Source organism: Sphaeramia orbicularis, chromosome 12, assembly GCF_902148855.1.
Source record: "Sphaeramia orbicularis chromosome 12, fSphaOr1.1, whole genome shotgun sequence".
NCBI lineage: Eukaryota > Metazoa > Chordata > Actinopteri > Kurtiformes > Apogonidae > Sphaeramia > Sphaeramia orbicularis.
The window spans coordinates 78,010,403-78,033,413 of record NC_043968.1 but is presented as its reverse complement, the minus strand read 5'-3'; the positions used below and the strand labels follow the sequence as shown (position 1 = coordinate 78,033,413).

General features: G+C 37.2%; 1 protein-coding gene across 1 annotated transcript in view; it reads left to right on the top strand.

Moving 5' to 3' along the window:
• Nucleotides 1-11,818: 11,818 nt before the first annotated feature.
• cplane1 (ciliogenesis and planar polarity effector 1) overlaps nucleotides 11,819-23,011 on the top strand; it is a 62,394-nt gene continuing 51,201 nt past the window's right edge. Inside the window, exons 1-8 of the mRNA XM_030149185.1 lie at nucleotides 11,819-11,943; nucleotides 14,588-14,741; nucleotides 14,828-14,963; nucleotides 15,033-15,152; nucleotides 15,777-16,009; nucleotides 18,834-18,937; nucleotides 21,297-21,453; nucleotides 21,555-21,658. Of these exons, the coding sequence (XP_030005045.1) occupies nucleotides 14,661-14,741; nucleotides 14,828-14,963; nucleotides 15,033-15,152; nucleotides 15,777-16,009; nucleotides 18,834-18,937; nucleotides 21,297-21,453; nucleotides 21,555-21,658 (935 nt within the window). The 5' untranslated portion in view covers nucleotides 11,819-11,943; nucleotides 14,588-14,660. The remainder of the gene's footprint in view (nucleotides 11,944-14,587; nucleotides 14,742-14,827; nucleotides 14,964-15,032; nucleotides 15,153-15,776; nucleotides 16,010-18,833; nucleotides 18,938-21,296; nucleotides 21,454-21,554; nucleotides 21,659-23,011) is intronic.

Below are 23,011 nucleotides of genomic sequence, written 5' to 3'. Positions count from 1 at the left end.
GTGTATTGTTTATTTCCGGGGAGGTATTTATATAAGCTTTTTTTGGCTTCTATCCTCTCCTGCACAATGGTGTTACTAGCATGAGAATTGTTTTTTAAATGTTTCTCTTGCTGTTTGTGATGTGCAAATAAATAAAATAAATAAATAAATAAATAAATAAATAATACTGTTGTGTCTAGTTCTTTGTGTATATTTTACTGTTCATAGACTATATAGATGCCTCTCTTAAAATAATGTACTTTTATGTGACACACACCTCCTGAGGAGGGAACTGTAAAATTACAGCATTTATCAGTATAATAGCCTCCTGTCTTGACGCCCTCACAGGACATGAGGTGTGTGAAATATTCAGATAGTTACAGCAGTTTTGCTTGAGTAGACACCCAGCCTACATCTATTAATAGTCCCCTGTAGCTCTACTAGGAACATGTTGAGCGTCTAATGGCGTCGCAGCATGAGGTGATAAAGGGGAGGGGTGAATGTACCGGTACGTTTATGTCCCAGGCCTGTGTCTGTTCCAGTAAACGGACTTCCACATGTTTGGGTCAAACAGCTGCATGAACCTCTGCCCTGAACTATTCAAATAATGTATAAAGCAAAGAATAACTTACTGCCAGGCAATATTCAGGAAATGTTTTGTGAAAGAGAGGGAGGCTATGATTTAAGGGGAAAGTTAAATTTAAAGATTCACAAAGTACGCACTATGTTAAAAAGTTTCTGTATCACCATCTGTGGAGTAAAATTGTGGAACAAACTGTGTGTGGGGATAAAACAAATATCAAATATAAAATGGTTGAATTGTTGAGTCTGTTTTTTATGACTGTACTGCCATGATCATATTGTTGGGTGTAATTCAGTAACTACATTATGTATTTGTTGTAGTTTGATGTTAAAATTAGGAAAATAGTATTGTTTGAGTCTTGTATCAAGTTAGTGATTAAGGTGTAAAAGCACTGAGGGGTAGGATTAAATATGTTTAGACTTCTTCCTACTCCTTTTCGACCGTGGAAAATTCAGACTTCTATGTGCTTGGAGATAGATTCTGTCCATTTGAATGTTTTATTTTGTTTTTATTTTGTTTTGTTTTTTTTTGTTTTGTTTTTTTTTTGTTTTTTTGTTTTTTTGTTGTTGTTTTTTTGCACGTTCAAAATAAATAAATAAAGACAAAGACAAAGAACACACTGTGGGTTGGGTCTTCTTGGACCTGTGACTACTTTAACCTCCTAAGACCCACTGTCCGCATTTGTGGACAAGAGTTTCACCACTTTATACAAAAAAGAAAAAAGAAAAGTAAACTGTCCACCATAAAGGACATTCCATCAAAATTTTAAAAACTGCATCTGAAAAACTGTTGCATCATGATGTTTCTAATGTAGGCACTTATTTAATAAAAGCCAAAAAAGCTTGTAGTTTGCTGACGTGTCCTGGGTCTTAGGAGGTTAAATGCACCAGAATATTCCTGCAGGACTTCAGATGTGTGCATGCTGCCTGTTGTACAGTATATTTGTCACAATGAAACAGCACCTGTTTTTTCGGGGTTTTTTTAGTGCTGAACAAACAGTCTGACAGCGGAAACAAAAAAAATACAAGATAAAACATCAGGCATATGTATTCATAGACTTTAAGACAGAATACAAAAAGACGGGTGCAAACAGAGGTTTATTTACAGGTGAGTGTGTGTGTGTGTGTGTGCGCGCGTGCGCGTGTGTGTGATTATTTATCATTAAGTCTATGTTTAAGTAAAAGGGTCAAAAGAGATGAGTATACAAAAATGAAAAGTCAGTAAGAGGTTTTAAATAATAGAGAAAGAAAATTAAGGATTAAATAATAATAATAATAATAATAATAATAAAAAAGTAACATCAATAATAAAAATTTCCTTTTCTTTTTTATCAGACAGATAGAAAAAGACATTTTTTTACTTGTACATGTTTAGGTTAGAACCTGTAGCCGAAACATGTCAAGGTAAAAATTAACTATTTCTATCTGTCTGACAAAAAAGAAAAGCAAATCTTTATACCTTCAGTAGACAGCATGAACCTCATCAGACTGAAATCAATGATAACTAGAAAAGCACTCGGAGAACGCAGACCTCCACCAAGGCAAATCAGCCCCCCCGGTCACCCCCAAAATTTAATTATTTGTTCCTTGTGCCAGTATCAACATTTCCTGAAAATTTAATCAAAATCCTTCTGTAACGTTTTGAGTTATCTTGCTAACAGACAAACAAACAAACAGAAAAACCCCATTGAAAACATAACCTCCTTGGTGAAGGTAATAAATACAATCACAGTGACCCCCCCCCCCCCCCATTATCATTATTGTTATCATCACTCCAGTTTTATAGATTTTTCTGTAATATACTTGACTTGTCTTTTGTTTTCTGAGCAGCAGCCTGTCTTTTATAGACTGATACTGTTAGTTTAACAAAGTTAGTTTAACACATAAACAGTCACTGTGACAGTTCCTCTGCTTCTGTACACCACATCGACCAGGGGGTGGGGCCTGAAATCTAGTATCTGGTTTTTTTTTCGGGTAGGACAGAGTACATCAGCCTGAGAAACACCAAGTCCCAAACGGCCCTGGTCACCTGTGGAGTCCCCCAGGGTTTTGTCCTTGGCCCACTCCCATCCTCCCACTGGGCCGTGTCATCAGCTGTCATGGTGTCTCTGTTCACTGTTATGCTGATGACACTCACCTCTACCCCAGTACCCCCCCCACACACACACACACACACACACACACACACACTCCACCATCACCACCTGCCTTGAGGAGATAAAGGCATGGATGAATCACAACTTCCTCCTCCTAAACAGTGACAGGACTTGATGGCCCCCCCACACACACACATATTCTTGGACCAGGCCTTCTCCATTGCCCCCCCCCCATCTGGACCTCCCTCCCTGACCACCTCAGAGCTCCTCAGTCACTGGACTCTTTAAAAAAAGGGCTAAAACATTCCTTTTTAGACAGAGTTTTTACAGCCCACCATAATGCTCTGTTTTATTTGATTAGTCTTTTATTCCTGATACAATATTTTATTTTTGATCGGACTGTCTTCTCTCTGTAGCACTTTGAGATTCTGCTGAATGAAAGGTGCTTTACAAATGCAATTTATTATTATTATTATTATTAGTAGTAGTAGTAGTAGTAGTAGTAGTAGTAGTAGTTTTGCGTACCCCACAGCCTTTACGACAGACCACTAACATTTTCCTTACTGTGAAGGAGCACAGACTCTGCTGAACATGCTGATATAGATTTAATGTAGATTTAATGGAAACTGGCAAAGACAGCCCCGTAAACAGGGGAGTTCTGTGGGATTTCAGCAAACACAGGTTGTATCATGTTGGATCAGTTCGATTTATAACCATCAGTCTACTCTGGATCCTCCATAAGTCTGTTCAAAACATCTGATCAGGTTGTTTGGTTAAAGTATGACAAAGTAAAACGGTGTCAAAGAAGGTGCATCTGTACATCTTCCACTCAGACATGAAGGGGAAATTCTCACAGATTAATGCCCCACCACCACCACCACCACCACCCCCTTCCCTGGGATATGGAGTGGACATATTCAACTCACTGTAACTGAAGGAGGAATATTGACTCGTGTGTTGACAGCTCTGTGAGTGTTGGACCTCAGTGTGAATGAGAACTGAAAATGGTGAATGATGTCACCATGAACTCAGAGGAACAGTTCTATAGGTAAACATGTTCTGTTGGAATGGACATGACATCATGAATGATTGGAATAATCCATATGTGATTTAGAAAAAAGACAATGTTTCAAACCAGTTTGTGTATAATAATTAACCCATAAAGACCCAGAGATACTTCTGTGACAGTTTCCAAAGGAATTGTTCTGTCTATTTAACATTTCTTAAGTGATTTACCAGCATTTATTAGAATATTATCCCTTGTATTTTGCATTTTTTCAGTGAAAATCATGTATTTTCTTATTTTTCATTTATTGATCATGTTAATGTTCATAAAAGCTCTTATTAAAGTTCACGGTTATTATATCAGAAACAGAGCAAACTGAATAAACAGTGTCTTTTTCTGTCCAATCTGTCATTAACTGAACATAAACCCAGTGTGTTCGTCCATTGTCATTGATCCAACTCCATGGGTTTATTACCTCTGCCAAGGAGGTCATGTTTTCATCTGGGTTTGTCTGTTTGTTAGCAAGATAACTCAAAAAGTTATGGATTTTGATGAAATTTTCAGGAAATGTGGCAACTGGCACAAGGAACAAATGATTACATTTTGGTGGTGATGGGGGGGGGGGGGGGGGGGGGGGCTTGGTCTGCCTTGGCGGAGGTCTGCGCTCTCCAAATGCTTTTCTAGTTTTTTTTTTTTAATCCAATTTATTCAATTTGTGCCTTATTACCTCTTATTACCTTTTTACCAAGGAGGTTATGTTTTTGCCAGGGTTTATTTGTTTGTTTGTTTGTTTGATTGTTAGATAGTTAGTAAGATAACTCAAAAAGTTACAGACAGATTTTCATGAAATTTTCAGGAAATGTTGATACTGGCAAAAGGAACAAATGATTACATTTTGGGAGTGATTGGGGGGGGGGGGGCAGATCTGCCTTGGCGGAGGTCTGTGCTCTTTCTAGTTTTGTTCTTGTTACTTATTTTATTTTATTATATTTCGTTGCACATTATAAACAGCAAGAGAAAAAAAAAAAAATAAAAATTTTCATGCAAGTAACACCATTGTGCAAGAGAGGATAGAAGCCAAAAAGGCTTATGTAGATACCTCACTAGAAATAAACAATACACAGGAATAAATAAATAAAAATACGACATAATTGAAATAATAATCTAAAGTAAAAATGTTTATTTCTCAAACTGTTCCGCTGCTGTTTTTTGTCATGTCATCATGTCCTCATAATGTCAGTCTTTTCCTCTTTCCCGTGGTCCTCTTCAGACCACAATGATCCTGGCCATGACAGTAATAAAGCGCTCCATCTGTGCCTGGCAGGCAGAGGCAAATGAACCAATTAAGGTCCAGTCAAGTCTCCTCTTTCACCTATTGGCAATGGAGGCAGTCATCTCCATCATGATGAAAAGGAGAGAGTGCAAGGGTAATTAAATACCAGCAGGGGCCAGGGGGGCAAACCTAATAACTCTGAAACAAGGCTGGAAGAAACATTATGGCTCAAGGGTTCACTCCAGCTAAAGCATGTTCATAGTCAAAGAGAGCACTTAGTGCACAAACACAAAGATAGTTAACAGGCCTCAGGGATCCAAGCACAACACCGACCTTCAGGACAGAAATGTGGGACTGTTTGGAGATAAAGTACAAAAAGCTGCTTTTACCACAGAGATCTGAACAGATATGAACTCAGCTTTGAATGGAGGAGGGAGAAGACTGCCCTCTGCTGGTGAACACCAGCCCCTGCTGCTGAACTGTGTTCCTGCTTAGAACCCAGTCCATTCCACATCTGAGGTGGAACAGAACCCTTATGGAAGTGAAAGTGTTCACCCCATTCTGTGAAAATACTACCAGTTAACCACTCAGACCCTTATTTAAACAAAAGCATGTTGGGAGACAGTGTTTTAACTGAATGTGCAATATACTGATGTACCTCCTAGTACTTTAAATTTAATGTGCAATAACCTGCTACACGTTACAGCACTTTTTTCTTTAACTCAAATGTGCAATAACTTGTTTACCTCTCAGGACACTTAGTATCTACTAAGTATTACTATTACCCCCCTTTGTATATAATACTGTACTGTTACAACTGTTACAAATGTACATCTGAGCTGTAAGTGCAATAACTGTTTTCTTGGAGGTAGGGGTGGGAAGTGTTAAGGATTTAACGATTCCGATTCCATTATCGATATTACTTATCGATCCGGTTCCTTATCGATTCTCTTATCGATTCTCATTGGGTGAGGGAATAAAAGAGTATACAAAAAGAGTAAACAGGTGTGTTTGCATTAACTGTCTTTTATATTTCCATTGCTGCACAGAAAATATAACATATACAGTATGTACAAATAACAATAACAGATGACGCCGTGCCGGTTGTGTGTGTGTGTGTGTGGGGGGGGTGCAGTGAAAGTGAAACTAAAGACGCTTTACTAATTCCTCTATTGCTGCATTTCTACGTGGAACCAGTTCGACTCGGCTCGGCTTGTCTCCCGTTGTTGTGCACCTCATTTCCTCTCCCTTCTTACCTTCAGAAACTTGTATTTGAGGAGTTACGACGTTTGTTGCCCACACCAGAACTGGAACCGGCCCGGCGTTCACTCTGCCGCTACATTCACAAGCGCCGCTAAGTAGAGTATCAAATACGTGACATTCCTGTAAATGATTCACATGCTGTGGACAAATGTTTGAACATATTTGAGGGATTCCACCCTTTTGAAGACATGGAAGCTTTGACAGTGTTCCAGTGGACCTGGTGTCGTCTTTTTAGACCGTTTCTGCCTCAACGCCATGTTGGCTACGTTCTGGCCAAAACAATGCAAGGAACGTGTGACATCATCATGCATGCACAACGAAGGCGGAATCAATAAGCAGAATCGTTAAGCAGGCAGGCAAATGATTCCAAGGAATCGAGCTACTGGGAACCGGTTCTCAAAAAAGAACCAGTTCTTGATTCCCATCCCTACTTTTAGGTTTTAGCTATGTTTTATGTTTTATATCTGCCTGTTCTTTTGTTATATCTTTACTTTTTGTCAAGCTCCCATCTTCTGACTCAGGGAAACGCACAAAAATTCCAATGCGTCTATACTTCTATGAATCTGTGCAAATGGCAAATAAAGTCTATTCTATTCTATTCTAGTTCGATCTAAGCAGAAGTGTTTCACATGGAGCAGTGCAGAAGTAGCAGGAGCCATGAAAATAAATCAGCACGTCTGTACCCCTCCAGTGCCGTTAACAGTTACACCACCTGGGTTGTTTCCCTCAGTGATCACTGATTTATATTTCCTTGGAAAGATGTTTAAAGAGTGTGGAAGTATTGCAAGTCTGGTTGAAGACAGAATCCAAACAGTATATAAAGAGTACGTTCCAGTGTATACAGATGGATCTAAGGGTCCTAGTTCAGGAAGGAAGAGTTTTGCATTTAGTATACTTAGTTTAAAAGTTTCTGTTAAGAGACAAACTTCAGATCATCTTTCAGTATTCACTGCTGAGATGTTGGCAATAGTAACAGAACTGAAGTGGATAGAAGAGATGTAAATTAAAAATGTTGTTCTTTGTTCAGATTCATATTCTTCTTTAGTGTCACTGCAGTCATTTACATCTGAGAGTAGGCAGGACTTAAAGGTTCAAGGTTACTTTATTTGTACTCATGGGTAGATTTGTTTTGCAGACGAGTTGATAGCTTTCGGCATTACAGCAAGACATACATTGAACCTGTTTGGCAGGTACTTGATCGAGCGTCCAGACAGGACAAAAAGTGTTCAGTGTTCCACTATTCATCAGTATAGCAGCATGGATAAGTAAAAGAATAAAATAAATAAATAAGATCAAATAAATAAAAACAACATGCAATAAAACACAATAAAAACCCAGAGAAGATAAAAAACTGGGATGAAAACCAGGCTCAGAACATAAAATTTACAGATTTGAAGTCACAATAATAATAAATAGAGCAAAGAAATAGAATAAATAACTAAAATAAGTAAATAAAATGCAATGTCACTATTTCCTATTGAGCTCAGTGATGGCAACAGGAACAAAGCTGTTTTTATAACGCTGTGTCCTGCACCTTAGGACTAAAAACCTCTGTCCAGAGGAAAGGAGCTGAAATTCACCTCGTAAAGGATGCGAGTCATTGTTAAGAACTGATGAAACCATCCTCTGTACCTGTTTAGTGTACAGGGAGGCGGGACAAGACTGGGACTCACCAATCAGGCGACTGGACCATCTGACTATTTGATTCAGTGAGTTTTTCTCTGCAGCTGAGGTCTGACCGAACCATGCCACCAGGCAAAAAGATAAAACAGACTCAATAAAGGAACGATAAAACAAGGTTAAAATGGTTCGGTCAATGTGGAAGTGTGCCAGTTTTCTAAGGCAGTGAAGGCGCAGACTTAGTTAATTAAATATATGAAAACTTCCACAGACTTCATAACATGAATTATTTGATCACATTTATGTGGATCCCAGCACACAGGAGAGTTAAAGGGCATGAGATAGTAGACACATTAGCTCAGAATGATCTAAAACTACAAGTAAATCTGTAATCTGAGGCAAAGGCAATAATTAAAAGGAACATCTTCAAAGAATGGCAAAACAGATGGGATACAGGAAAAACAGGAAAACAGGAAAACATCTGGGAACGGGGAAAATAACTAAATGGAGTACCAAAGAAGAGAACATCTGAACAAGGCTGTGGGTAGGACGTACAAGACTGGACAAAACAATGAAGCGATAAGGAAGCATCCTACAGGATTATGGAATTAGTGCCAAGAAGAAGAATCAGTTCAACATGTTATTATTCACTGTCAAAAATACACCCAAGAGCCAAAGATATTAACCCTTTCATGCACAGTGGTCACTACAGTGGACAGGTATTCTACAGCTGTTCTCTTGTATATTCATGGGTTTTGTTATTGTAACACAGTGGACACTTGTGCATCATCACAACCACTGCAATCCATACCAGTACTGTAACTTTGCTGTTCTTGATAAACCTGTATAATATGTTTTAGTGCAAATCAATTGCTAGTTGTTATTAGACTGTAATTAACAGTTTTGTTAAATAAAAAGTTTTTTGGAAAATATTCTCCATGAAGTGAAGCAATAACTAGCATTAGAGTATGTTAAAATGTGAGAAAACATCAGATTAGTGGCATTAAAAAGGTTTTTATTTCATAGTTTTCACACATATCACTTTCTGGTGATGGGTTTTAAATACATGTTTCTTTGCTTCAGAAATGAAACGCATGGTTTCCAAATGAGTGGACATTTTTGTAACTCCATGAAAAATAGGTTTATTAAAAAATTTCAATTGCGTTGTTTTTTTATGCCTAAAGAGGAATGAAATCACTCAGGGAAAAAAATATTGACCAAGATTCTCATAATTCGTGCATGGAAGTGTTAAAAAGGAAGGCGACTTGGTATGAAACTCTTCAATGTTAAAAACACTATTTAAGGATCAAGGTGTTTATTTCAGTTTTTAGCAGACACAAGGATTTTAATTTTATTTGTGGATTTTCAACAACATAACTGTTAGAACCAGAGACACAAGACTTGGACCCAAATGCACAACCCACAGACAGGAATACACTTAATGAGTGTTTATTAAACACGGACAGGAAAAACAGTTCACAAAAAGGCTTTTTGAATGAATCCTCGCTGGTTAGTCTGTGTGGATTCGTCACGACGTCCGAATCCAGTAAAGGGAGCTCTCTGCCCAGGTCGGGAGCACACGAGGGGAACCCGACTAGAAACAAGCAGAGAAGTGTCAGGGGGCAGACCAGGTCATACACGGGAAGTCCAAAAAACAGGCAATGGTACATGGGGAAAAAGCAAAAAGCACTAACCGTGAGTCCAGGCAAAAGGTCGAATACCAGTGTGGCAGAAACAGGCAGAAGTACCGATGAGGGGATCAGGCAGGCTCAGAACAACGAGAAACAATCCGGGTCAGGAACGAACAGACAGGCAGACGAACAGGTTCAGAGAAACGCTGGTAAGTAGACACAACACAAGGAAGGAATACGAACTGGCACAGGACAGGGGAAAACACAGGGCTTATATACACAGAAGGGAGGGAAGACAATGAGACACAGGTGGAACAAATCAGGGCGGAGACAGGTAATCAACACAGGTGAAACAATCAGGGAGAGGAAGCAAAGACACCAGACATGACACAAGAGGAGGATTAAGAAAATAAAACAGGAAATGACACACAAGACAGACAAAACATACGAGAGTCCAAGTACTGATATGACAATAACATGGATGCATCATACAATCTTTACATTTCTACTGTCTTTTTAAACACAGGTCCCAGCCCCCAATTTAAATATAAACATAAACATGCAAATATATCTACCAAAAGACATCAGGATTATGAACAGGAGGCATATAGCATTCATACAAAGTCTGGATATGAAAACATAGCAAAAGCAAAAATTAATACATAAAATAAAATTGAATAGATAACGATTATACATATATTTAAAAAAAACAAAACAAAAACAAATAAAATATGTACCATATCTATAGTTATCCAGGTGATGAGTGGTGATTTGGTGTTAAAGTCATGATATTTTGCTCATTCTATAAGTTTCTGTGAATTTTAGAAAAGGCTGCCATGCTTTATAGAATTTTGCAGTTGATCCTGCTAACGTACATCTCATCTTCTCCATATGTAAAAACCTCATAATGTCTGCGATCCACTGATCATGTGTGGGAGGGGATTCCTGTTTCCACCTCAAAAGTATAAGACATCGTGGAAAGTTAATGTCATAAAGTTTTGAAAATGTAGTAAATATAGATGTCCAGTAGTTAGCAGACACAGGGTTGATCAATAGGATTTAGGATATGGAAATGTTTTGGGGTTTTTTTTATAAAAAGGGGGTAGTTAACTCTGGTTCACACTCCATCATAGTAGGGGATGGTAAAGCACCTTAAATTCTAGGTAGTTTTTCCTCGCCACTGTCACCAATCACAAGTGTTTGCTCCTGAAGGATTCTGTTGGGTCTCTGTAAACTTAATTTGATTCTGATTTGAATTGATAAAGCACTTTGTGACTCTGTCTGTGAAAAGTGCTCTATAAATAAAATTTACTTTACTTTACTTACTTACTAGGTACCATCCGCTGTAAAAACAAAAGAAGACAAAAAAAAAAAAAAAAAAAAAAAAAAAGAAGAAGTAGATAAAGAAGACCTTGTTCCACACTCCAGCCCTCACATGTCATCTTTTCCCCTTACCATTAAAACAGAAAAATGTATTAAGATTATCCTAGAGAAATTATAATCAGGATTAGAACCAAATACCTGACTCTACCCATACCCCAAAAGCAAAAGAAACTCCTTTTAAAACACTAAATGATATTTATCCTTGTAATGACTTTATGAGACAAAGATTGAGAAAAACAACTGTGTTTTCTATGAGTCTTTAGAACGTTTGTTTTTTGACTGCTCATACACCAGGACATTTTGGACAGCATTTCAAGACCGGACATTTGAGCAGGACACTCAATCACCCAAACTGGAGTATAAAGACATTAAATTTGGAGTTATAATGAAAAACAAAAAATGAGAAATTATGTACAACACTTTAATTATTATTGCTAAACAATTTATACACAGATATAGATTTATGAAGACACACCCACTGCTCTTAATTTACATAAATGAAATAACAAACTTAAAAAAAATACACTGAAATATGTAAAAACCAAACAAGCCTTGACTGTTTGTGAAAATTTGAATGTATTGATACCTGATTAGACCTCTGACTTTATTTTATTATTTATTTTATTTTCATTTCCATTTTATTATTATTATTATTATTATTATTATTATTATTATTATCATTGCACAATGTTCTTTATAAATACTGTTTGGCATAAGTTTGATGTTGATGCTTAGTTTGGAGGGGAAAAAAAGTCTTTTCTATGGAATTCTTTAAAATGTATGACCAGATTTTGATTAATGAAGTTGAAAACAAAACAAAACAAAACAAAAAAACAAACAAAAAAACATTGTTCCACGCTCCAATCCAGTAGGTGGCGGTAATGCTACTATATGCTAGTTGCTAACAGCAAAAAAAAAAAAAAAAAAAAAAAAAAAAAAAAAAAACACTAACAGAAGAAGAAGAAGCCGCAGAAGAAAAAGAAGACGAAGAAGAAGCGGTTCCTACGGTAACGCACTGAAGCGGTGGAGGATCACGGGAAATATTCTGCAACTGACGCAGAGGGAGTTTCGAAATATTGTGTATTTAGTTCTGGTGAAACATGTGAAACGGTAATGAAATGACTCCTTGTTTATCCAGATGATGTGACATAGTGTGTGTGTGTTCAGTCAGTGTTTGTGGAACACTGAGGTTAAACTGTTATCTGAACATTAGCCCACAGTATTAGCAGAACAGGCTAGGTGGCTAATGCTAACGAACGGTGAACCCAGGTGTTGGTGAGGCTGTTGAACATGTCAGGTCACAGCTGTTCGGTTCGACTGGATGGATTTTACTCAGATGGACGAGTGTAAACGGATTATTTATTAACCAGTTAATGTCATGCAGGGTTCGTACAGGTGCTTGAAATCCTTGAAAATGCTTGAATTTCAGTGTTGTGTTTTCAAGGTCTGAAAAGTGTTTGCAATTCTAACTGTGATTTATTATTTGTTTTTCATGTTAACTCTGTCAGATTAGATCAGGGTTGTCAAACTCATTTTAGTTCAGTTCCACATTCAGCCCAATTTGACCTCAAATGGGCCAGACCAGTAAAATAATAACAGTGAAAAAAGTAAAATTATATTATGATCAGGTTTACATCTACAAAGATTCCTTAAAATCTGAATAACATGAACAACTTGAATTGTATTAAGAAAAACTAGTGCAATTTTAACAATATTATGCCTCGGTTTATCAGTTTATCTTTTACACATGTGCGTTACAATCGCACCAAACATTTAGTAACAGGCAGAATATTGGTAAAATTGCATTTACTTTTCTTAAGACATTTCTGTTTGTTCAGGTTATTCACATTTTTTGTAAAAGTATAGTTTGGTAATGTAAACATTTTCATGTAATTTTACTTTTTTACACCAAAAAAACAAAGAGAAAATTTGAGGTTGTCGTTATTTATAGGTTGTTATGACAATATTTTACTGGTATGATCCACTTGAAATCTAACTGTAACTGCAAACGGACTGTATGTGTCTATATGTGGAACCTGAATTAAAATGATTTTGACACCACTGATTGTTAATATCTTCAGTGTAATTGGTGACCCTTTGGCAGGCTGGATTTGGCACCCGGGCTGCATGTTTGACACCTCTGGGTTAGATGTCCAGCCAAAGCTACTTACAGAGAGGTGAAACATTTGGAAAAATAAAACTTTATGTCAAAAAAGGTGGTCTCAGGTCGACTCCAGGTAGAGTTTTATCTTCATCTTTGTTTCGGTGCCGGTGTGGCTGAAGGACACCAAGGGCCATCCCTTTTTTGGATAAAACTTTGTGTTTTCCTTTAATTTGTAAACTTTTTGCTGTTATGAAACATAATTTTAGGTGGTCATACATAATATGTATGACCACCTAAAATATGTACATCAGGGCTTTTAAACATGCAGCCCAAGGTCAAAAAATGGAAAAATTACACTGAAGGTGGATCAGACAAGTAAAATAAAAGCATAATAATACATAAATGATGACAACTTTAAATTTTTTCTCTTTGTTTTTGTGTGAAAAAGGTAAAATTACACGATAAAAATGTTTATAATTCCTGCCTATCTTTTCACAAAAATGCTAAGAATCAAAACAACCATCAATAACCTAACAATAAATGGAATTTCAACAATATTCTGCCAGTTACTAAATGTTTTGTGCCTTTTTAGATCCATTGTGATCTGTATGTTATAATATTCATGTGTAAATGATAAACTGAGACAGAATATTAGTAAAACTACGCTTTTACCTTTTGTGATAAAACAAAGAGAAAAATGTGGAGTTTTTATTATTCTATTATTTTACTAGTTCAGCCCACTGAGACCAAATTTAGCTGAATGTGGAACCTGAACTAAAATGAGTTTGACAGCCTTGATGAACATCAATGTGATAAAACGTGAAAAAAGAGTATGTATTCGTGTAGGCCTAGATATGTATTTTACGTCAGTGATAAGGTGCTGTGCTGGAAAAATTCGAGAATGAGCCTTAACCCTTTATCGGGCAAGTGACTATTACTGGTCATTTCTGCAAACATTAAATATGGCGCCAATCTTGTGCCTCAGTGAGGTCCAGGAGCATTGTTGGTTTTTATAACACTAGTTATAAGGACTAGTTTTAGTCCAAAATATCAATATGGCTCAATGAATGGGACACTTTATTAGTTTGTTTGTAAATACCAGCAGATTTAGGGGAGGAGAAATGAAGGGAAATCAATGACAAATTTAATGAAATCACTTGAGAAGTGAAAGAGGTTAGAAGCTGGCTGGTTTTTTGAGATTTGTTGACAGGGAAATTAACCCTTTATTGGGCAAGTGACAATTTTTGGTAATCTCCACAAACATTAAATATGGGGCCAATCCTGTTCCTCAGTGAGGTTTACAAGCATGTTGGTTTTTATAAAACTATACACTAATTCAGAGAGGAGTCTATGGACATTTTGAATCTGTAAATAGTGATTGTGAGTGATTGTTGTCAGTTTATGACCTTATAACAGTCGTTTTATTGCATGTGTTTACTTTTTGTAGCAAGCGCTGCTGGGATGTTTTATGGTAAGAGGAGGGAGACTAACATGCTAAGGTTGAAGTTTAGAATTTCAGAGTATTTCAATGAGTGCCCTATAAAGGGTTCAAAGTGCTTGAATTTGACCTTGAAAAATCTGGTGATGATATCTGTTGTTTACAGATATCACACTGCTAATTATTCTACTACAACCTGCTTGTCCATTCAGTGTCCTGTAGCTGTATTTCCGTACCCGTCTGGACTCCACAATCAAATGGAAGAACTGATTCTGTCTTCCAAACATGGAGCTAAAGCTGGAGGTAGTTTTGTCATCAAGCATCAAAAGAAAGAAACCATGGCCGCGGTTCTGCTGGCTGGGTCAGGTACAGTGACAGAGGTTCTTTAACAGTCACACACAGTTCTCCTCACTAGAGGCAGAACATTGATTACATGGTTTGCTTTCCTCCAGGAGAAGGAGTCTGTGTTCCTGTTAGATGACAAACGGATCAGTGAGATCAACATGGTGTCGGGTCGCACCAAGAGAAGAACCCCGAAGCTCCATCCTCTGCTGAACAACGTGGTGACGATGGGTTCATCCCACAACGGTAAGATGGATGGATCATGTTGAAGGTGAACATCTGAACTGCTGCTTATGTTAACATGCTGTTTCTCAGGTGTGTGGCTGTGTGGACTCTTGGGATCAGGAGAGCTGTTTCTGTGGAACAGAGATAAGGACATGTTGAAAACCACCTCAGCAGTTCCAGAAGTAGTTCAGATGATTTCAGAGGTTCAAGGTATGAAACAGAGCTACTTTATGACAATAATCCCACAGTTCTACTGAAATGGTTTGAATTTCAACAGGACTGACACAGATGTTAATTTACTACAGATTATTCCATTACTGAACACTGGCTAAAACCCCTCTGAACGCATTAGTGCCAGACAGACTGTGGAAGGGATGGACAGAGGAGGCGCTGTAAGCAGAGAACAGGTTTTTCTCCACCCTGTTCATTTTTTTACCTGATTATTTCCAAAATGCTCCTCCACCTGTTTCTTTTTAATTCCACTTCCTTTTCCAGTCTGTTTTTACCCCCATCCCAACTTTATGGAGACCTGTTGCTACCATCACATTTAAATAGACTTTTTTTTTTCATAAAATGGTACAATTTCTTAGGTTTAACATTTAACATGCTTTTTGTTTCACTATGAATTAAATATGGGATTGAGAGATTTGTAAATCATATAACATGAATAGATATACGAGGAATTCTGTCCGTCCTTCCAGTCGTCCTTCTGCCTGTTTGTGATTGTTATCCATTAGCGAACATGAGCATACATAACCTGTTTATCGACCTGATTCCAGTTGTTGTTTTTTAATGAAACAATAATTTTTATCATCACTCTGTTTGCTTCCACAGGACATGCCTCGAAGCTGTGTCTCCAGGTTTCAGGGGATGGTACAGCTGTGCTCCTTGTCGCTGTAACGGGACATGTTTTCCTGTGGGAATGTCTGGATGTCAGAGATCTGATGGGGATGCGAGACTGCACAGTCAGTGGAACCTGGGCACAGATCCAGCCTTTGGAAGACACCCTTCTGCCTTCTGCACGAGACAAAGAGGCCTCTGTACACACCATGTTTGTGAAGACAGAGGTCTGTTTTCATCATAGGAACAAGCATTTAGTATTAGTCCGTGTTTCAGTAATTACCAGAATATTTTAAAGCTGCAACAATTATTCATTGATCAGGTAATATTATTGATATAATATTTATCATTTTTTCCTTCGTTGGTGAAAGTAATGTAAATATCTTTGAACCAAACAAGACTTTTGAAGATGTCGTCTTGATGCAAATGTTTCACCCTTATTTAGTATTTTATAAACCAAACAACTAATTGCTTAATCAAGGATACAGTTGAAAGATTAATCAACAAAACAGAATCATTAGCCTTTGCAATCTACTACAGTACAGGCCAAAAGTTTGGACACACCTTCTCATTCTTCGCATTTTCTTTATTTTCATGACTATTTACATTGTAGATTCTCACTGAAGGCATCAAAACTATGAATGAACACATGTGGAATTATGTACTTAACAAAAAAGTGTGAAATAACTGAAAACATATCTTATATTCTAGTCTCTTCAAAGTAGCCACCCTTAGCTCTGATGACTGCCTTGCACACTCTTGGCATTCTCTTGATGAACTTCCAGAGGTAGTCACCTGAAATGGTTTCCCAACAGTCTTGAAGAAGTTCCCAGAGAACTTCACGCTTAGCACTTGTTGGTCCTTTTGCCTTCACTCTGCGGTCCAGCTCAACCAAACCATCTCGGTTGGGTTCAAGTCTGGTGACTGTGGAGGCCAGGTCATCTGGCGCAGCACTCCATCACTCTCCTTCTTGGTCAAATATCCCTCACACAGCCTGGAGGTGTGTTTGGGGTCATTGTCCTGTTGAAACATAAATGATGGTCCAACTAAACACAGACCGGATGGAATGGCATGTCACTGCAGGATGCTGTGGTAGCCATGCTGATTCAGGTTGCCTTTAATCTTGAATAAATCCCCAACAGTGTCACCAGCAAAGCACCCCCACACCATCACACCTCCCCCTCCATGCTTCACGGTGGGAACCAGGCATGTAGCATCCATCCGTTCACCTTTTCTGCGTCGCACAAAGACATGGCGGTTGGATCCAAAGATCTGAAATTTGGACTCATCAGACCAAAGCACAGATTTCCACTGGTCTAATGTCCATTCCTTGGGTTTCTTGGCCCAAATAAATCTCTTCTGTTTGTTGCCTCTCCTGAGCAGTGGTTTCCTAGCAGCTGTTTGACCATGAAGGCCTGATTCACGCAGTCTCCTCTTAACAGTTGTTGTAGAGATGTGTCTGCTGCTAGAGCTCTGTGTGGTATTCATCTGGTCTCTAATCTGAGCTGCTGTTAATTTGCGATTTCTGAGGCTGGTGACTCGCATGAACTTATCTTCAGCATCAGAGGTGACTCTTGGTCTTCCTTTCCTGGGGCGGTCCTCATGTGAGCCAGTTTCGTTGGAGCGCTTGATGGTTTTTGCGACTGCACTTGGGGACACATTCAAAGTTTTTGAAATTTTCTAGACTGACTGACCTTCATTTCTTAAAGTAATGATGGCCACTCGTTTGTCTTTACTTAGCTGATTGGTTCTCGCCATAATATGTATTCTAACAGTTGTCCAGTAGGGCTGTCAGCTGTGCATCAACCTGACTTCTGCACAACACAACTGATGGTCCCAACCCCATCAATAAGGCAAGAAATTCCACGAAGTAACCCTGATGAGGCACACCTGTGAAGTGGAAACCATTTCAGGTGACTACCTCTGGAAGCTCATCAAGAGAATGCCAAGGGTGTGCAAGGCAGTCATCAGAGCTAAGGGTGGCTACTTTGAAGAAACTAGAATATAAGAGATGTTTTCAGTTATTTCACACTTTTTTGTTAAGTACATAATTCCACATGTGTTCATTCATAGTTTTGATGCCTTCAGTGAGAATCTACAATGTAAATAGTCATGAAAATAAAGAAAATGCAAAGAATGAGAAGGTGTGTCCAAACTTTTGGCCTGTACTGTATATGATAAAATTTGTATCCGTATTTTGATCTTGGTAATTCCATACCATTCTATTTTTTTTTTTTCCATAAATGTATTTATTGTTGTTTTCATTGTTTTATAAGAACAGGCAAAAACACAAACACACCAAAACAGTCCCCCCCCACCCACACAATAGCACCCACTCCCAATGCGACAAAACATATTTGACAGACACAACTTAATTGTCTACGCAGACAAGTCCTTTATAAATTGTAAAAAAGGTGTCCAGATCTTATAAAAGTCTTTAATCTTTCCTTTATCCAGGTACATCAGCTTTTCCAGTGTCAGGTTAGAAGACATTTCTTTAATCCACTGGTTCACTGTGGATCCTTGAATATTTTTGCATTTCAAAGAAATAACTCATTTGGCTTGTAAGAAACAAAAATTTAACAGTTTCCTTTTTCTTCTGATTCCTTGAAACTGCTCAGGGAAGATGTACAAAATACACAATTTTGGATCCACAGGGATAATACATTCTTTAGATCTATAAATTAACTTAAGAGTCTCCTTCCAAAAATTCTGAAGATTCTCACAGGTCCACATACAATGAAACAAAGTGCCTGTTTCCTTATTACACTTAGTACAAATGTCAGGAATGTTAGGATTAAAACGGTGTAGTTTTACAGGGGTGACATATGTTCTAAATAACCATTTGTACTGTCATAGTCTAAACCTGGTGTTAATTGTTGGTGTTTGAGCTGTAAAACAGGCCCTCTCTCAATCCTCTACAGAGATTTCTGTTTGAAGATCATTTTTCTAAGCTAATAAATGAGAAAGAGAGTTGTCCTTCGTACCTGCCAACAGCACATCATAAAATTTTACAGAAGACCAATTCCGTACCATTCTCTTCTGTTTTAGACTTTTGGTGACACCTGCCTCTCAGCATTTGTTTTTACATCTGGGAAAAAGCTAATCATCACCTTCCTGAAAATTCAGTGGCAGGAGGGCCAGCTGAAGTTGGGGTAAGTAAGCGTATTTATTTCAGAAAACATATGGGCGTGGTCCAGCGGGTATGTAGGGTCAAAAAATAGTTCAGATGATAATGAGTTGGCCCACGTTTACATTTACCCATAAGCAAATAAGTGTAACTCATGAATGGAAAGGGTGTTTCTAAGTACTTTGAGGCCGTGCAAAGACATTTGTCAATTTCAGCCATTTTCACCGCTGTTTTCACTAGAAGTTGCCAAAATTAACATTACCACAGTATCGGGTATATTGTTGACTGCAATTCCTGCAATTTTAGTGAAAAAAACATGAGCGGGTCTAGGATTGGATTGGAGGATATCAATATGAATGGAAGTCTGGTTACGTAGGGTAAATTCTCATGTCCTCGAGGCTGGTCATCAAAATTGTCTGTCAAGCACAAATGATTTAATATTATCCCAATATCATGCTTGGAGTGAATAATTATAAGTATAAATAATGTTTAAAACCTATAATCATTACCCCATAAAGACTCCGCGTGACTTTTGTGTCAGTTCCAAAATGACATTTTCTCGATATCTTACATTTCTTAAGTGATTTATCACAATTTATTATGATATTATCCTCTATATGTAGCATTTTATCAGTATGAATCAGGGATATTCCTATATTCACTGATCATGTAGATGTTCATTAAAGCTCAGATTAACCCTCTGGTATCCGGGGGCGCCTTTTAGGCACACTTTACACTTTGTTTTAAAAAACTTAATATATTTTTCACAATTTAAATAAGGTTAGAATTCAAAAGTTGTTCATTTTCGTATGATCTTTAAAATTCTGGCCACCAATTAAAATTTGCACATTGTAAACAAAAGAAAATTACCAGACTAGCATCTGTCTCCCAAGTGTCCCTAAAACGCACTATTTCTTCCATTTGATATGTATGATTAGGGCTGACCTTGATTTACAAAAATAAAATTAAATTAGAGCAGAAAAATAATTCAATATGTAATACTTAATAATTTGATTTATAGGTGTGCATTTTACGCACACTTGGTGACAGATGCTAGTATTTTTGAACATTTGACCTAGCGCCAAAAATAATAATGCAAATTAACCGATGTTGGAGTTAATCACTGACAGGCTGCAAAAATCAAATAATATGTGATCCACTTTTTATGTAGTATATTGAAAAAAAATAATTTTTTGTGTTTTTTTGCATCAAAAAAATGGTTTGTTTACATTACAAACACAGCATTTAAAGGGTTAAAAAATGTGACAGTTATTGAGTATTTGGTATTTTTATTTACGGCTCAAGTTGATGAAATAGAAAAAGTGTAAAAGAATTAAAAACAAACTGTATGAAATTTTTTTGACATTATTCCACAAGTGTGCCAAAAAGGCACACTTGGTGCTTAGTAAGGGCCTTGGTGGACGGGATACCGGAGGTTGATGGTTATTCTATCAGAAACAGATCAAACTGAATAAACGGTGTCTTTTTCAGTCCAGTTTGTCATTAACTGAACATAAACCCAGTGTGTCCATCCACTGTCATTGATCCAACTCCATGGGTTTTACTGGGGAATCAATGTTGGAGAAGATGATGGTGTTTCCACGGTAACTACAGAGCCTCTGAACATCCAAATCCAATCCAATCCAACTTTATTTGTAAAGCACTTTAAAACAACTGCAGTGGACCAAAGTGCTGTACAGAAGAATAATTAAAGCCGAAATAGAAGAAATAAAATACAGAATCGATTAAAAAACGTAAAAAGCCATACAATTCAAAACAACCAGATAAATAAATAAATAAATAAATAAAATAAATAGATAAATAAGAACAATAAACCACTACCAAATAAAAACAATAGAATAAAAATAATACCTTCAAACATCTCACATGGTTTCAAAAGCCAAGGGGAAAAGATGGGTTTTAAGAAGGGATTTAAAAACAGACAGAGAGGAGGCCTGTCTGATAATGGGTCATATCTGATGACCATGAAAAGATGAAGAACTGTATTTTACACCAGTTATTTACATGGATTAGTAGTTTACATCAGTAGATGGTTTTGGTTTAAGGTGGATGTTTGGGTCTTTATGGGTTAAGGTTGAGATATAAACCAGTGCTCTCTTGTGCAAGTAAAGTATGAGACAAAAATGTAAATGTGGACGTCAAATATAGTCTTTAAATAAAAAAAACACTTTTTTTTTTTTTTTTTTTTTTTTGGAGACATCACTTGGAAACAGTAAAGTTGGTTTTAGGACTCCCAAACTGTTCAGCTACAAATGACAAAATAAGTCCACCTTAAAGTATTTTTTCCACCCAGCATGTTTATAGTCCCCTCACTGTGCCCACATCAGCTGTTTCAGTTCATACTATCCCCTTTCTCTCTGCAGTCCTGTAGACTACAGCGTCCACTGGTCCACCCAGTCATACCCCATGGCTCGTCTCACCCCTCCTTGCCAACCGGTGAAGTCCAGAGGAGCTTTGGTTCCAGCGTTCTCTCCTGATGGGAATCTGTTAGCCATCGTCCTGAACCAGAGACAGCCCAGGGTGACACTTTCACCATTCTGTGTCTGGTTATTTCCTTCTATATCATTAGGTTTGAAAGCATCCATGTGTAGAAAACTTGTGTGTCTTGTCTTTAAATGCAGGCGACGCAGGTCCTGTTTATAAGCACGCAGAATTTTGTGTCAGTGTCAAGATGCCTTGGAGGATGTGGAAGCAAGAAAAAGGACATCCCCTCTAAGTACATAAGGTATAGTATGTCTCTGAACAGGGACATTTTATGTATTTATGTGTGTATTTATTTATTTATTTGTTTATTTTTTGACATGCACTTATTTTCTGTTTTTATTTTTATTTTTTTATAATTTTATTTTTTTGCACAGTTTTTGTAAGTTAATAAGTTTTTGTACAGAAAAAAGCAACCATAAAGTAACATTTAAAGAGGGGTGGAAATAACACTGGTCTACAATTTTTTGGAAATGATTTGCTTCAGACATTAAATGTGCTAAATGTTATGTATTTTAATAAGATTAATTGGAAAATAAATGACAAAAGTGCCGGTTTGCTGATATTTTCAAGGTATATGATTAAGTGTTGTTACACATATATATTGGTTTATGTACATTTATATAATAGTTTTATAAATCTTCCACTAAATAGAACCTGTAAAGTGAATGTATTCTAATGTGCAGACAGTGTTTTGAAGTCGATCTTGTAGCTCTGAGACAAATATTCCTTTTGAGTCAAACCCGTTCCCTCGTTAATTCTTCAGTTTCACATTTTGACCCAAGGCTGTATCTTGGAAAGTTCAGCCAACCAGCATTTTTTACTTGAATTTTCTTTATCAGTGACTCTCATGTGGTAAAATTTCATTACTTTTATTCTGGAAGCATTTTCCTTGTAGACCAGTGTAATCAAATAAATTGCAATAGCAACATACAGGGAAATACAGTTTCCTAAAGAAAAGAGAATATATAAATAAAAAATAAATAAAAAACATTTACACAAAGTCCAGTCATCTTAATAAGATACATGTCCTCCATTTCTCCCATATTTGATCAAATCTATCATTCTGGAGTCTGTTGTAGAATGTGATTAGCTCCATCACAAAAACTGTGTGAACAATTTGATGCCAGTCTTCCAGGGTCGGGGCGTTTAAATTTAACTATTTTTTAGTAATAGCTTTCTGAGCAGCTAAACTCAACATTCCAAACAAACATTTAGTGTCTTTATTTGTGTCCAGTGAGTAAATATAACCAGAACAGGGACATCAGAACAGCCGTCTGTTATAGCACCTGAACTGGACTTGACGCTGGTGTTGTGCAGTTGTGACAGCTAACATCTGTACTGATGACAGTGAAGTCAGATAGTGTTTTTTAACAATATATTGAGGTAAATGTAGCTAAATAAAATATGCCCCAGTTTCCCAAATTTAGGGTTACAACCAAAAATGTGCAAACTGGTAGAGATAAATATGCTGCAGTAAAATGGAATGTGAATTCATTTTCCAGATTAAAGAAGAGATTGTAAATTCTGACTTCAACAAAACCATGTGGAATGCAGAGAGGACTCACTCACTCACTCTTTTTTTTTTTTTTTTTTA